The following is a 14,421-nucleotide window of genomic DNA, read 5'->3' as shown; positions in this document are numbered from 1 at the left end:
TTTTTTGTGCTCTTTACACAACTGTATAATGTCACCCTTCCTGTTCCTCTCTGCTGGCACTGGTGTAGATTGGATAGGACTTACGCTGTGCAACAGTGCCATCAATGCGGTATCCAAGGATGATTGCAGCGCGCTGGATGTCTACTCGGTTCATCAGGTCTGAGCACTTCAAAGCACTGAATCTTTCTCCATCTTGATCCTCCACAAAATAGATCAGCTCCACGGGGTTATCAACACCATCTAACCGTGACACGTTCACAATCTGTAAAGTAATTGGAATGTTTTTACTTTTTACGTTGTACTTATTTGGGGTTCCCATACATTTGGCCTTTGAGTCTTCCCCGCTCTTTCCCCTTCCCTTCACAGGGTCCAGATATTTTTCTAAAAAACAGCATTTGGAACAGCTTTGCCAAGTCAGTATCCATATCTGTCTTAACTGCCACTTTATGCAACCACTAGTCCATCAGAAAAACACCACACGGTGTTATGCTACACCAATCAATTGTTGTAGAAGAAATACCTCTGTGATAACTAGAAATATGATGCTATACAAACTATGTAACTGTTGGAAACTACCTCAGTTTGGAAACTGTCCATATCCCAGGGAACTCTAATGAGAAAACGATGCTCCAAAATACTGTATGCAGCAGAGACAGCATACACACAACTTAGTTCTCTCATCTGAGAAAAGCTCCAGTCGACATTGCACAAATGTAGACATACAAAGCTAATATTCAGAAATAATAATTTTCTTCCAAATAGAGATTCAGAATATTGTCACCTAACTGCTATACGAAAGATTTTAAGTCTTTCAGGGGAAGATGACATTGCTGAAACAATATGTCAAATTAAACAAGCACTACTTAAGTGCTTTGGGTCACGGAATTTTACAGAGATTTCTGTTTTGCAACTGTAGGAGTTGGACTCAGTCCTTGGATGTCCCTTCCAAGTCGAGATATTCTATGAGTCTATTAACTGAAACTTTGCAGGGCAGTGATTCCTCACACAATACATTTTTATGGCAAACTTGAAGAAGTTTCTATTCTTTTTTATTTTTTCTATTTGTTTCGTGACAACATACACATCCAGTACTGAACAGAACTCTTTTACCCTAAAGATGCAAACACCATCCCACTCTGGTAGCCCCTATTGTCTTTGTAGCTTGTCAGGTAGTAGGAATAACTGGACAGATTTATTTCACTGCACTTTTCCATCTCTGAATATTTTTACTTCATTATTCATAATGCACGCTTTTTTGTTCCAGTCTTTCTGAATGTTAAGCATTTATACAGGCAAATACACAGTTAGCTTCAAAAAGAACTTTTTGTTCTACCTAAATGAAAGAACTTGCACAGTCACCTTCATCCTCCACACGGCTCCCTCTGGTATCCACCTCTCTTCGGGAAGGAATTTATTTGATGCTGTGGGAAGCAATTCTTTCTGCCTTCTTCTAAAGATGTTAATAATCAAAAGAATGTGTGCTATGAAGAAACCCTGTAGATACTATCTAGCCACCAAACATCTACATTGCAGATGAGGCAATTTTAAATTCCTACAAAATTAAATCTCATACATAATAATTCTTTTCTGTATCATCATTTATAGTTAACAGTGATCACAACCTCAAACTACTCCAAACTAATAGCAAGAGGTATTTCACTGTGCAAAACAGAGTTTGAAGAGATCTGGAAGAAAATGCCACAAAAGGGCAATATATTTAGTTTCCTTCTGAACTCTCCTTTACTATTAAGGCCAGTGTTAATAAATTAGAATCTCAATAAACTTCTTGTTGGCTTAAAGTAAAGCCAACGCATAAATGGTTGCACTTTCAAAGCTTACAGTTCAAATCATCTGAAATCGAAGAAGAATGTTCAGCATTAGCCACATTTTGAGTAAGTTAAGAGAATACCTACAAATAGAGTAGAAAAATTATGAAATTTATGAAACACAGCAAGACCTGCTAGAAGGACTCATTAATCAATGCTGAATTTATTGCAATGCTGTTCACTCTTCTGCTAATATGTAAGGGTATCAATAAATAAGGTTTCTTAATGTGCTTACTGGGCAGCTGTAAGGCTGAATCTGGTTTCACAGAACGTAGATATATCATTAGTTAACAAATGCCCACAGCTTTGTATTTCTGCTTTCACCACAGCCTGGTCTTACTGCATGGAACTGCAGTGTTAAGTGGTTATCTGATTTCAGCACGGATGAGAACTTTCTAACAGACACATAACTCAAAAGGGAAGTGAAGGAGCAGAAAGGCTGCACGTGATTAAAAAGCCAGTGAAGTATTATTTTACTTCTGGGAAGCTTCTTTTTGTCACATGCAAACCTACAGAATTGGAGAAAAACTAGAGATTCTTAAATTGAATCATCATTGATTTTATGGAGTTGTGGAGTACTCAAAAAGCATCATGCCTATATATGTGTGCCATACAGAGTAACAGCCAGAACCTCTGGTTGAATCGGTTAAGAAACTACTCCACAATTGCCTTCAAAAAAGGACAGAGAAGAAGGATAACAGACCCTAGTGCAAGGTATCTCATGCAAAACAAAACACCTTTAATATTCCTCTCCATGCTGAGCAATAGGGAAAGAGTGACAGGACTGTCTGGGGATAGAGGAAGGAGAAGCAGTTGGAGGTATTTTGGTACAGAACAGAGAACATGGGAATGAACATGAAGTTCAACAGAGAGTGGAGACTGAGGTTGGTGCACATGAACTAAGTTCTTTGTTTTAAGATACATTTTCTGTGAAAGAACTCATTCTGAGTACAAAATTCTTTATGATTGCTCACATCATACTGAGGAAAACTGCAGACTAAATTTCAAACCCAAGGGGAGATGGTTATGGAGCTCTATTCTTGGACAACTGATGGTTGAGCATGGTATTATTGAGGTGATGAGACAACTACACTTGTATGTACACTCACTGTGACAATATCTGTACTTCAGTTTTCTTAACTGTTACATTGATTCACTACAACTTCTTTTTTCTGACCTCTAAGTTTGCTGCAACACAAACCGGTACACTAGATCTAAAGTATTTTTAAGTCTACTTTAAAAATCAATATACACAGCCATTCTGCCCATTTTTACAGTTTCTGTATAGAAAGTTCTGTGCTTTTTTTCCCCAAATAGTCTCCATGCAGCTTCAGATTATTGTTTTTATCTCATAGGTTAGAGTTGTCTCTCTGTGCTAAGAATGCAAGCAGAGATAGAAATGGTATTTTCCAGGCATTCAGAAATGTAGCTTGTGTGTAAAGAAGCATTTTACTTTTATAATTGGGCAATGAGGGAAAACATAGGGAGGGATGAGATGCAAGAATTTCAACAAAGACAAGGCAGAAAATTAAAAAAAGAAAAAAAAAAAAGAAAAAAAAAAAAAAAGACTAATCCATTCAACTAAAATGTACAAAAATGACATAATCTTTGTTGGTACTAGATGTGCATTTAAACTCCAGAGAGTAAAGGCTTAATTGTGCTCAGGTGCCAGTAAATTTAATTTAAAACATGTCTTCAAGAGACTATCATAGGTCAGTGAGGAGAGTTTCCTTGGCAACCAGGTCTAGTTCAGATACGAAAACAGAGAAAATCCAGGTGTTGGACAAGGCATGTGCAGAGCATGGCAGCAGACCCTGCTTACACTGCAGTGGGCAGAACGGGGAATGAGTTGATGTAGCCGGACACGGAATACAAGAGTTCCAGTGCTGCTCTGTGTGGAGGCTTCATCAGCCCATGAACTGGTTTGACTGAGAGCAGACTGTGGTTAACCTGAGGGTGCTCCACTAGAAACTTCCAGGGGAGCTGTCCCTGGGCTCTCATTGCCTGTATGGCTTTGGCCATCCACCCAACTCTGTGGCAGGTGGCCAACATGGGGCGAAGCAACTCAAACCATGAGATCGAGCAGCAACAGTTCCCACAGACTCCATCTGTGGACCCACACCTCCCAGAGAGACTTGGCCTTCTCCCAGACTATGTGCATGGGAGCGACATATATACTGGTAGTAAGGAAACTAAGAGAACTAACATTTGCTCTAATAAAAAACTCAACTTGCTCATTATGTTCCCTCACACATTATGACTGTACTGCCATCTAACCTGCCCTTTTCTTTACATCAGAACATTGTTCTTTTTGTCACTTAGTAGGACCACCTTTTTACTTTCAGTTCAAGAGAACAAGCATGCTGAAATAAAGGAAAAGTAAGTGTGTGTTAGCTCCTGGCATATTTTTAAACCAGTATTAAGCCCAGCAATTTCACATGAATTTAATGACTTAGAGTTATTATGATTAACACTTCACAACATATATTGTATGTTTGCAATGCAAACAGCATCAAGTCATATACTTTGAATTTGCAGCAACAGCAGATTCATACTAAATATGAATATATGACACACTCGGTGAAACAGTAGCATGAACATTACACAAAAATCAATGGGACTATCTCAGGTTTAACAGCCAGGCAAGAAACTTCAGAGGTTTTTGTAAGTGATGGTTTTAGGTGTTGTTTTTAAATCCTGAAGTGCCACCTATTAGTTGCACAGAGGAGCAGAAAACATGCTATTTGGGCACTGTAGGTAGTCTGAAGCTCTCATACAAAGTGCATTGATTGAAAGATTAATTTTTAACATTGTTAGGTCAAAACACATACCTTTAGAAATGAAATCTAAACCTTACAAGCTATCAATTAGTACTAGAAGGGAAACTAATATGCCTGCAGTAACATTCACAAATAATTGCTTCACCTTCTGACCCACAATCTTGATTTTCCAAGGAGCTTAGAAATGTCACATTTCAATATGCTATTAATATCTTCCACCTCAGGAAAAACAGGTCCAGGGGGGGCTCAACACAAGTGAAATGTGTGTCTAGTCTGTTGTGAATACACGCACGTCCTGCTAGTAGAAATATCCAAAACACTAGCAGCTTCTGGTCATTATGTTCACTTTGTTGTGGCTTACTAATACAGCAGTTGCTGGTTGGTGTACGAGAAATATGGGAAAGATCTGAATACAAAACACAAGGAATATAAATAGCTGTCCCCGAAGACTCAAAACAGATGCATATACACAACACATTTCATACACAGCTTATAAGCTTGGCTGCAAAGAACGGAATGAGCAGCAATAAAACCAAAAGGTTTATTGCAAGAGGCTACAGACTAGATATTGAACTGACAGAGAAGCACCCCTGAAGAGCCCACCGACAGGTGCATCACTCCAGCTGCACATGTCTTCACACCTGGAGTGATGCTGACATATCTACTACACTGAACCTGGAAAAGGTCAATGTGAGAGCAGCTCTGCATAGCAGACAATCTTTGCATCACAGGAATACTTGTGTGGTCATGACCCCGTCTGTGAAATCTGCTGTCTTCTCAGACTTAGGCTCAGATTCCAGGTTTCCATCTGTAGGGCTGCAGCAATGACAGGCCAGCTTTACAGCACTGCAGCACACATGAAGCTCAGTTGCTCCAGCCAGTTCTAGCACTCATAAAAAGTAAACAGCATGTCTGGCAGCTTTAAGCTTGGACCTTCAAACACAGAGAGTAACAACCCAGGTGAAAAGGTTGTTACTTCCAGGAGAATTTAATATTAAAGCTGAACTATTCCTAACTATCTATATACATTATACAAGTCAAATCTTAGCCAATCTGTTTTGTTCTCTACAGAAACGCCATTTCAGCATGCATGTTCTCTGCTGCAGTCCTCACTGAAGTGTTTGAGATTCTCTCTGCAGAATATCCAGATTAGAGCATGGCTTTGAGAGCTGGGCATGGGGGAGAAAAGCAACAAGAGGATTACTGAAATACTTAGTTGTAACTGATAAAGTTGTGAGAGGTACTCACATACTCACTCACAACTCACATACTTTCACCAATGCAAGGAAATACCAAAGAGAGGAAGAAAACCCAGTCTTTTCACTCATCTGCACACAGGTAAAAGCAAGTGCTCTGGAATATCCACCCATTAGGCCTCACCTGAAAGCACATAGCTAAAATCTTATGAATAGACTTCAAAGGTTGATATTGTCTTTGGGATTCTTTCCCACATGTCCCCTGAGGGCACCAACAAATGACTCAAAATCAAAGCCAGACAACACAGAAAAGTTTGTTCACTTTCTGGTTGTTAGGAAGTGGTCTCAGAGACAAAATAAAACAACTTCATAAGAAAGCCTTAAGCATTAGATAGATAATTAATATGATTCATGCTTAATAAGAGCTATCTGAGATACCTTAAACCAACAGCCTCCTTGGATGTCTTACCTACCATACTTCTGGATATTCTGCAAAAGTAAGTAAATAAGAAGCTGTAGTGCATGATCATACCTACCATTATTTGTGCAGAAAAAGTACCACATCAATTGTGTACCTAGCAGCAAGGATCACATGCTGCAAGCATGTTATACACTGTTGTCCTTCTGCCTTCTCTTATCCACACCTCCTTTATTACAGCATTAACCACACTGAACAGCACTGGCAGTGAGCACCTGCAACAGCCTTGTGTTATGCGGGATGGGAGGATGTGCTGACCGCAACTAAGAGAATCTGCCACAGCCTGAAGACAGCAGCTTGCAGACTCTTTGCACTAATTAAATGGCATAAATGAGCAGCAGTGCTGCTTGGGACACGAACTGCAGAATCCACTTATAGTAAGTAATACAGTAAGTCATATGAAAAACACTGTTTTTTCCACAGTGTTCTCCTTTAGATGGAAAGGACTTGTGTGGTATCTTGTGCATGAGAAAATAAATGATTTGAGTGTTATTATCTAAAACAATAAAACCGTATTCTACATGTGCACATTTTATAGACTCTGGTATCTTCACTATCAACATAAGGATTATGTGTTTATTTTATATGCAAAGGAAGGACTGAGGCATAAAGAACAAAGTGCAGCAAGAGGTGTTGGGGATATGAGATTCAAAGTAGACATCTATTAACAGCAATTCAAAGCTGCACAAAATAAAAATAAAAATAAAATCAATTACTGAAACAGATGTTTCTAAGACAGAAAAACAGAAGTAAGAAAATTCTAACATATGGAGATTTAACTGCTAGCTAAAACTGTAGGGTCAGGTTAAATAAAGACAGAAAATCTGAACTGTGAGATGGGCATATGTGAGGTAAGCCAACTGTTGACGACTTAGCTAGAAAAAATAAACTTTAAGAAGATCATCCATGAGAAAGCATTGTGACATTCAGCTTAATGAACATACTAGAATGCATGTGAAAATTTACAAATTAAAATTAAATATCCGTGTCTTCACGAACGTTATGTCAATAATTCCAACGTAAACAAAACTGTAATGAAGCACTGGTATTCAGAAGCTGTCATGTGTGCAAAATTTGACATAATTTATCAGCCTTACTTAAAACCCCCTCCTGCAACCACGAATGCTATGACAAACAGGAAGTTAAGAGGCCAAATTTACTACTCTGCTACTGCATCAAGCAGCACATGATTTTATTTCATATTTCTACACCTTCACAAAAACAAGAGACCTGCAAAGTAGCTGTTCCAGCAAAGTATCTTTTTGACTCAGATGACCACTCTATCTCCTTTTCTAGGCATCTCCTGTAAGTCAGACAAGATAGCCAGTTCTTTAAAAAAGATGTCAGTAAAATCATTTTCAATATGTTTTTTCAAAAGTCATCAGAATTTTTTAGTAGCCACTTAAAACACTCGGTTGTTTCCATTTGTTATTTTCAGTTTAAAATACAATGAGGTAGCCAGAAGACCCATATTTCAAGTACAGAACACAAGCATCATCAACTAGCTAAACTAGTCAATTGCGATACATGCACGTGAAATATCTTTTCTCAACTCAAAGCCTAGGTATTATGAACTTATTTGATGATTTATTCCCCTTTATTTCTTCCTCTGACTTCGAGCTCTGAATACCTGCACAATGTTGCTGCCTGCAAAACTGGCTCGTCTCCATATCCGCCCTCTGGCCAAAGCCTCGTTTAACAGGTGAGCTAGCTTCCGCTCCATCTCAGCCTGAAACACTTCCTCCTGAATTCGCTGGTCGACGACACCCAAGAGAACTACATTGCAGAGAAAGTAACCCAAGAACACAATTGAATTAGTAAAAGTTTTCAGTGCCTTTTCTGCAACTTCAATTACAAGCGCTGAGTCACTCTGTGACGTCTTAAGGACAATTCAAGAGCAGCAGTATTCTTAGGGGAATACTGTGAAGTTTGGCTGGTGGTTACACATTAAAAAAGGAAGGGTTTGGATCAGGAAAGCTTAAAAGAAATAAATTTTAAAAATAAAATAAAATAGGGCAGAGGGCACTTCTGGAATCTCAGCCGTCTAGGCAGATCCAGAATACTGAAGAAACAATTTAAATTTTAAAAGAGCATGAACATATGAGCATTAAGTGAATTAATCAAACACAAACAAAAGAAAACATTCAGTTAATTTGCTTGCTGCAACTAACTGCCATCAAAATTTCGTGTTTGGAAGTGAGGCAGGGCGAGAGATGGGCAGGGCAAAGGTTCAGAAACAAGAAAAAAAAATGGACCACATGAACGACACTGTGTATTCCAAGTGTGTCTTCCCTAGATAAGACACAGACTACCAACAATGCAAATCACAGCATATACAAAAAAAGGTTAGTAGCCCTCCCAGCTTCACTCCCTAACCCCAGGTAATCCAGGTCACTGGGGCAGTCAATGCTGAGAAAAATACCTGAGGAACACTGCACAGGAAACAACAAAAAACTGTGGACCTTTGCCAACAAGATGGCATTCCAGTAAAAGAAAGGTATAGTTAATGCAGCAACAGTCATTTGAATGATCTAATTAAACAATCTTAAAGGATAATAAACTGACTCATCACTGACTGCAGCAAAATAATGCAGTTTTCCTTCCTGAGGCTCTCCACTAACGTGGTTTATTTGTTAAAAAGTCCCTTTTCCATTGAAGCTTTTCATGTTTATTTATTTATAATAAAAAGGCATTCAATTAGATAAAAGCCAATAATTACAATTTTAGGTTCTTTTTAATTTTAAAACAGTTATCAAAACAACTTGTTCCATTTAAAATTTTTCACTGCATATGTTGGAAAAAAAGGAAATACTTTCAGGATTTCTCAGAGATCAACAACATGTCTGCTAAATTCAATCACAGACAATGTATCTCAAAATAAAATAGCAAAATAAATAGAGAGTGCCCTAGGGCTATTATATACAGCAAGTAGAATGTCTTTCTTGCCTATATATTGAATTTGAGTATCAATGAATTATGCTTAATAACATGAATTGTATTATATAACCAAGAGGAACAACTACAGAAAACACTACATCTGCCAATGTCTTATGACAACTGGGATATTTTAGAATACCCATGCCGTCAGGTCTTGGTAATCTACCATTAATCTACTATTAAAAAAAAGCTTATATTTAGCAAGCATAAATTCAATAATCTCCCTTTCTCATTAGTCATACTATCTGTCTAGAAAAAGCTATCAAATAATGAAAAAAGTCATTAACATAGAATGATTTTGCCATTAGAATCTAGTATACTAACTTAAAGGACTAACTAAGCCAAAGCATACTAGCTCTTCCAAGGATACTTGCAAGAACTGGGATTGCAAAAAATTCCCCTGCATCAAAGAAAGGTGTTGCGGCTGGCTTTTACAATTTTATATCTTACATATATTATATAAGATATCTTAAATATTGTTTCTTATATATATGTATATATTAGGGAAGGAAAAAAAGAAGAAAAACAAAAGTTGTGTGAATCACACTCACACATGTCGATTCTGAGCTGGAAGAACTGTTTTTTTTGTTTGTTTTGTTTTGTTTTTTGTTTGTTTGTTTGTTTGTTTGTTTTACTGCAGGATGTAAGGAAACTTCCAACAAGAACTGGTAATGCAGATTTCTAAGCAGGAGATGGTATGACTATCTTAACCAAACTGACAAAAAAAGCTAACATAAATGTGAAAGAGAGGATGACATTGTAAGTGGGATATACATGAGTAGTTGCTCTCCTGTGACTGTACATACTGAAATTCTTCAGTTTTCTTCAGAAATACAAACTATTTTTTTTAGCAGTTGGCTTCCTGCTTAAAAAGTAAACTGGTCACTTGTGAGAGGAGACAGAGATGCCTGAAAAAAAAATCACTATGTTTATACTACTTCTGGTAAACTATGGATGCAAAGATAGTGGGAAGACAAAAGTGTATCCAGAAGGACATCTTCACTTGAACAGTAAGGTTGCTAGGCAAAGCCTGGTTCCCAGTTACGCTTTCAGTGTTGAAGAAGTAGGTAGGATCTCTGCGCTTGCGGGTAAATTCAATATCCTTTGATCATCTAGAAGTGACAGCTCAACCATATTCGTTAATTACAGAATAAAACACCCAGCAGACTTGGGTAGGAGGGATTTGAATGAATCAGAAGAGATCAATGGAACGTGATGGTTTCTTGCAGTCAGAATGTATCTATTTTTATTGTGTTTTATTCCTGGCATGTTTTCATATTAAGTGCCACAGAAAGTTTTCGTTTTCCTTTAAAAAACTGAATATCTTAAAATCAATTGAGAGCATACAGAGTAGACAGTTCATGCCTGACAGCATAAGCTGTCTCGCTAAGAAGAAACTGATTTATAGCCAAAAACTTTGGAGTGCATTATTGAGGAATTGCAGTAGTTCATTTTAAACTCAGGAATTACATTTCTCAGATGCTGCAGTTCATCACGTCTTTAGTTTTTAGAATAGATTTTGCTCAGGCATTAACACCTTGCAAATATGCAGCACCCCCAAGTTATCAATATTTATTTATACAGTTATATTTATGCTATTTATCCTACTAACAAAAATAACTGCACTTTTACTCACAAGAACTGTACATACCTGTTCTCACCCAGGAAGATTTCATCAGCTGAGACACGTTAAGCTTAGGATAATGAAAGGCTGAGGGAAAAAGAGAACAGAGGAAAAACAACAGTTAGAAAGCTATTCTCAGTAACAGATTTAAAAAAAAAAAAAAAAAAGAAGTTACTTCATAATTTATACTGTCAGTAAGCATCTTCTTTACACGGATGTATTACAACTCCCGAGGCTGTGCAGACGTGATGGTAAAGCAAGTGCTGTGGATGTACACTCCCCAGTTCACCTCTGAACAAAAAGAAGCTAACGGATGCAGTCAGATTTATTACCTGAAAAATTTCAAGTCGCTGTACTGAGGTCATTGCTCCTACAAGCTTAAGAGTAAAACTCACTATGAATTCTGTTCCTTACTGAGCTAGCTGCAGGATGAGAGTTCTGCTCAAAGGGCAATGAAGCAATTCATGACTGTATGGAAACAACAATATGACCTTCTGTGAGGCAAAAATGACACGGTACTACTAAATGTAAAGCAGAAAATGAAATAGATCTGATTTCAGTTCTAGATTTGTGCAGAGAAAAAAATTTAAAATACATCATCTTGGTAAATTACTTTACAAAAATCACATATGAATGCATGTAAAAGCGTTGCTGTGAACAAATCTCAAAGATTATGTATGTGTGTGGCTTGATGGCCCCAAGATTCTTCTATAAAGCTGTGCTACAAGATGAAATCCTTGGCCCAGTGAAGTGAATAAAGTCAATTGCCAATGATTTCAATAAAAATAAGATTTTTCCCAAGGTTTCCACTGGAGAGCAGTAAAGACATGTTGGGAAACAAGTGGAGATGGGGGCTGGGCCAACTGTTTCCTCAAGGGATGTTTTAAGCTTCACTATGGCAATACAAAATAGGAAGGGTCATAACTTTCTCAAAATATTTAATCCAGATGCAGTTTGCTAAGCATTATACAAAGGTTAAAAATTACCTGATCCATGCTAACACAATTTAAAACAAAGCTGTACTGTCTTCAGTTCTAGGTAGAGATTGCCACCACTGCATGCTCTAGAGAAGCAGAAAATTACCAGTTTTCTAATTTAATCATGCTACAATTGCTAGAGCAGTTGACATGTGTCAGCATATCTAAAAATGATTCCTTTGCCCCTTAAAAAGCTCTCCAATTTTTTTACTTATGCAAAGGAACCACCAGTTAAACCGTCTCTTTTATTCACACAGAATTAAATGAAAATGTGGTTATTCCACTGTATTTCAATAACAGCACGACCAGAGGTACACTGTGACTTACTGTTCAGAAGGGTATCAGAATACAGTCCTTTATTCTCAACACGGAACACCGGTACTCCATACACTGATCAGGATGCATCACATTTCCAAAACTCTCAGACACGCAAATAGCACCCCACAGTCCATTTAATTTAACACATTTATTTTTGGCACACTGCTACACGATTCTTCTGAGTGTAGCTTATATTTGGTCTGTAGTTATATCTGCTCTGGTCACGCCAATTGTTTACTTTAATTTAGAGATACAACCTGAACAAAAAGCGTAAATGAAACCGCATCTGTGTTTTCCTAAGCATGGAAAGAGCAAGATAAGAAAATCAAAAAGCCTCCAACGGCCACAAAACTTTGAACTGCTAACAGATGTGGGTTTTTTTCTTCTTTTTAAAACAAAATTGTGCTTTGCCTCAATACTTAAAGTGCTCTTCACGCTTTTTCTAATTAGTACTTGAAAACGATTTAATTCATGCAAATTACTGGATGACTATTCACTTAAAATTTTCACGGAATTAATGAAATTTAAAAATAAACTGATGAGCAGAAAATCTTGGAATTGAAAAGAAGGATGTGCCATGATCACTGGCAGCTAAGGCTGGGTTCTAAAACCTGACAAAGGATGCATGAAATGAAGAACACTTCAGACAGTGCTCTAAAGTTGAGAAATCCAGGCTCCAGCTCCTATACCACTGGTCATTGAAGTGTCTCACCACATGTGGCCCAGTTCTGAGCTCAGCTGGAGCCTCAGCTTTGCAGTGTGATCATATTTGCAAGATACCTAATTCACCGGGAACTAATGACTAAAACCAGTGCAGAGTCAGGGGAAAGTTGGACAGACATTGCTAGTTAGATTATGGTTGGTCTGCTCATGATTACTGAAGCATTAATGAGGTACAGACCACCATCACTAGAAGATCCCATGACACAGTCCTGAAGCACCATACCATGTAATGGCATTGATTCCATGCAGACTGAAAAGGCAAAGGGTCACCCAGTCACCCAGAAATCTTTCAACAGCTGTTTAAAGCACCCTACTCCAACAATATGGCTTTTGCCAGATGCTCTGGTATGGATATGACTGACCTTACACCAACACATGTGGGACCACGCATGCTAAAACAGATACCATACTGACTGCTCTTATTTATAATCAATGGAGGAACAGCAAGAGAAAGTACGGAGGGAATGAAGGACTTAGTATGAGAGTTCATGGAAACACAGTGGTGCAGGCAGTATTAAAATACTGTATCTGATCCAGACCCCACTCTGATGAAAACTGTCAAAATATTCTGCAGTCCTTGGATTATACCACACCATTTCATTTTATCCTATTAGCCTTGCAACATCTCCAAAGTAACTGAAATAGATACTACCCATCCAACTACTTGTTATGGCACTGAAGAACAGCCCCAAGGCAACTCTCTATCTTTAGCCATAATAAAAACAAAGCAATTTATTTGGGGTAGGCTCACAAAGGATAATATTCCTCTTCTAGTCCACAGATATCCCTTCTTTCCCTGTCCTCAGAAATCTTGCAGCCATAAACAAATAAATACATTCCTTCCTACTGCTTTTTTTTTGTGTGTTAAGAACTAACACCTAAAAACCATGATTAGACATGCTTTTCTTTCTGCTAACATGTAGTTTATGACTATTGAACGGAATGAGTTTGCAATCTGAAATATGAGCCGTAAGGTGAACAACACAAAATTAGCATGCAGGAAGATGTAAACTGGACATTTGAGTATAAGCACATTGCTGAAATTACCTAGAAGTCTGTGGGACAAAATACAGTCTGGAAGTTTCCAGACTTGGACACTCCAACAACTCTACTTCTGCACAGAAGAGTCCAAGTCCCTTACTATGAACGAGTGAAAAAAAAATGATGTATTGCACAGGGACAACCTACATAGTTCCTAACAGTGTATATATCAATTATGTGAAAAACTCAGACTAAGTGCAAAAGGCAGGGTCAAGTGAGCAAGAAGCAGGGAGCAAACAGAATCCTTCAAACAAGGCTCATATTTGTGATATTGTAGGCAATATCTCACTTGCTTTATCAATGCTGAGTCACGGTGATAGTACACAAGTAGCTTGTCCTTAGTGTGGATCAGTGCAAACCCCCTGGCTGCTCAGCTCACCTACAGATCAGGTTTTTTGCTTTGTGTGCAGATTAGAAAACATGATATTCTATATACAGCACTAAGGGGAAAAAAATTCACTGCCAGGAGTATTAACTGTTACCAGGCCCAACACTTAAGACATAAATGCAATAGAACCGTA

General features: G+C 37.9%; 1 protein-coding gene across 3 annotated transcripts in view; it reads right to left on the bottom strand.

The window, feature by feature from the left end:
- Nucleotides 1-14,421, bottom strand: part of KIAA1549 (KIAA1549 ortholog) — a 136,569-nt gene that overhangs the window by 42,616 nt on the left and 79,532 nt on the right. For all 3 annotated transcript variants that reach the window (XM_031589772.2, XM_090144031.1, XM_090144037.1), the window contains exons 7-9: nt 10,869-10,928; nt 7,911-8,056; nt 85-262 (exon numbers count right to left, since the gene is read on the bottom strand). In XM_031589772.2, coding sequence (XP_031445632.2) covers nt 85-262; nt 7,911-8,056; nt 10,869-10,928 — 384 coding nt within the window. The remainder of the gene's footprint in view (nt 1-84; nt 263-7,910; nt 8,057-10,868; nt 10,929-14,421) is intronic.

Source organism: Phasianus colchicus, chromosome 1 (genome assembly GCF_987193195.1).
Source record: "Phasianus colchicus chromosome 1, bPhaCol1.hap1.1, whole genome shotgun sequence".
NCBI classification, from domain to species: domain Eukaryota; kingdom Metazoa; phylum Chordata; class Aves; order Galliformes; family Phasianidae; genus Phasianus; species Phasianus colchicus.
The sequence above is the reverse complement of the archived record's forward strand: the minus strand, read 5'-3'. Positions and strand labels throughout refer to the sequence as shown.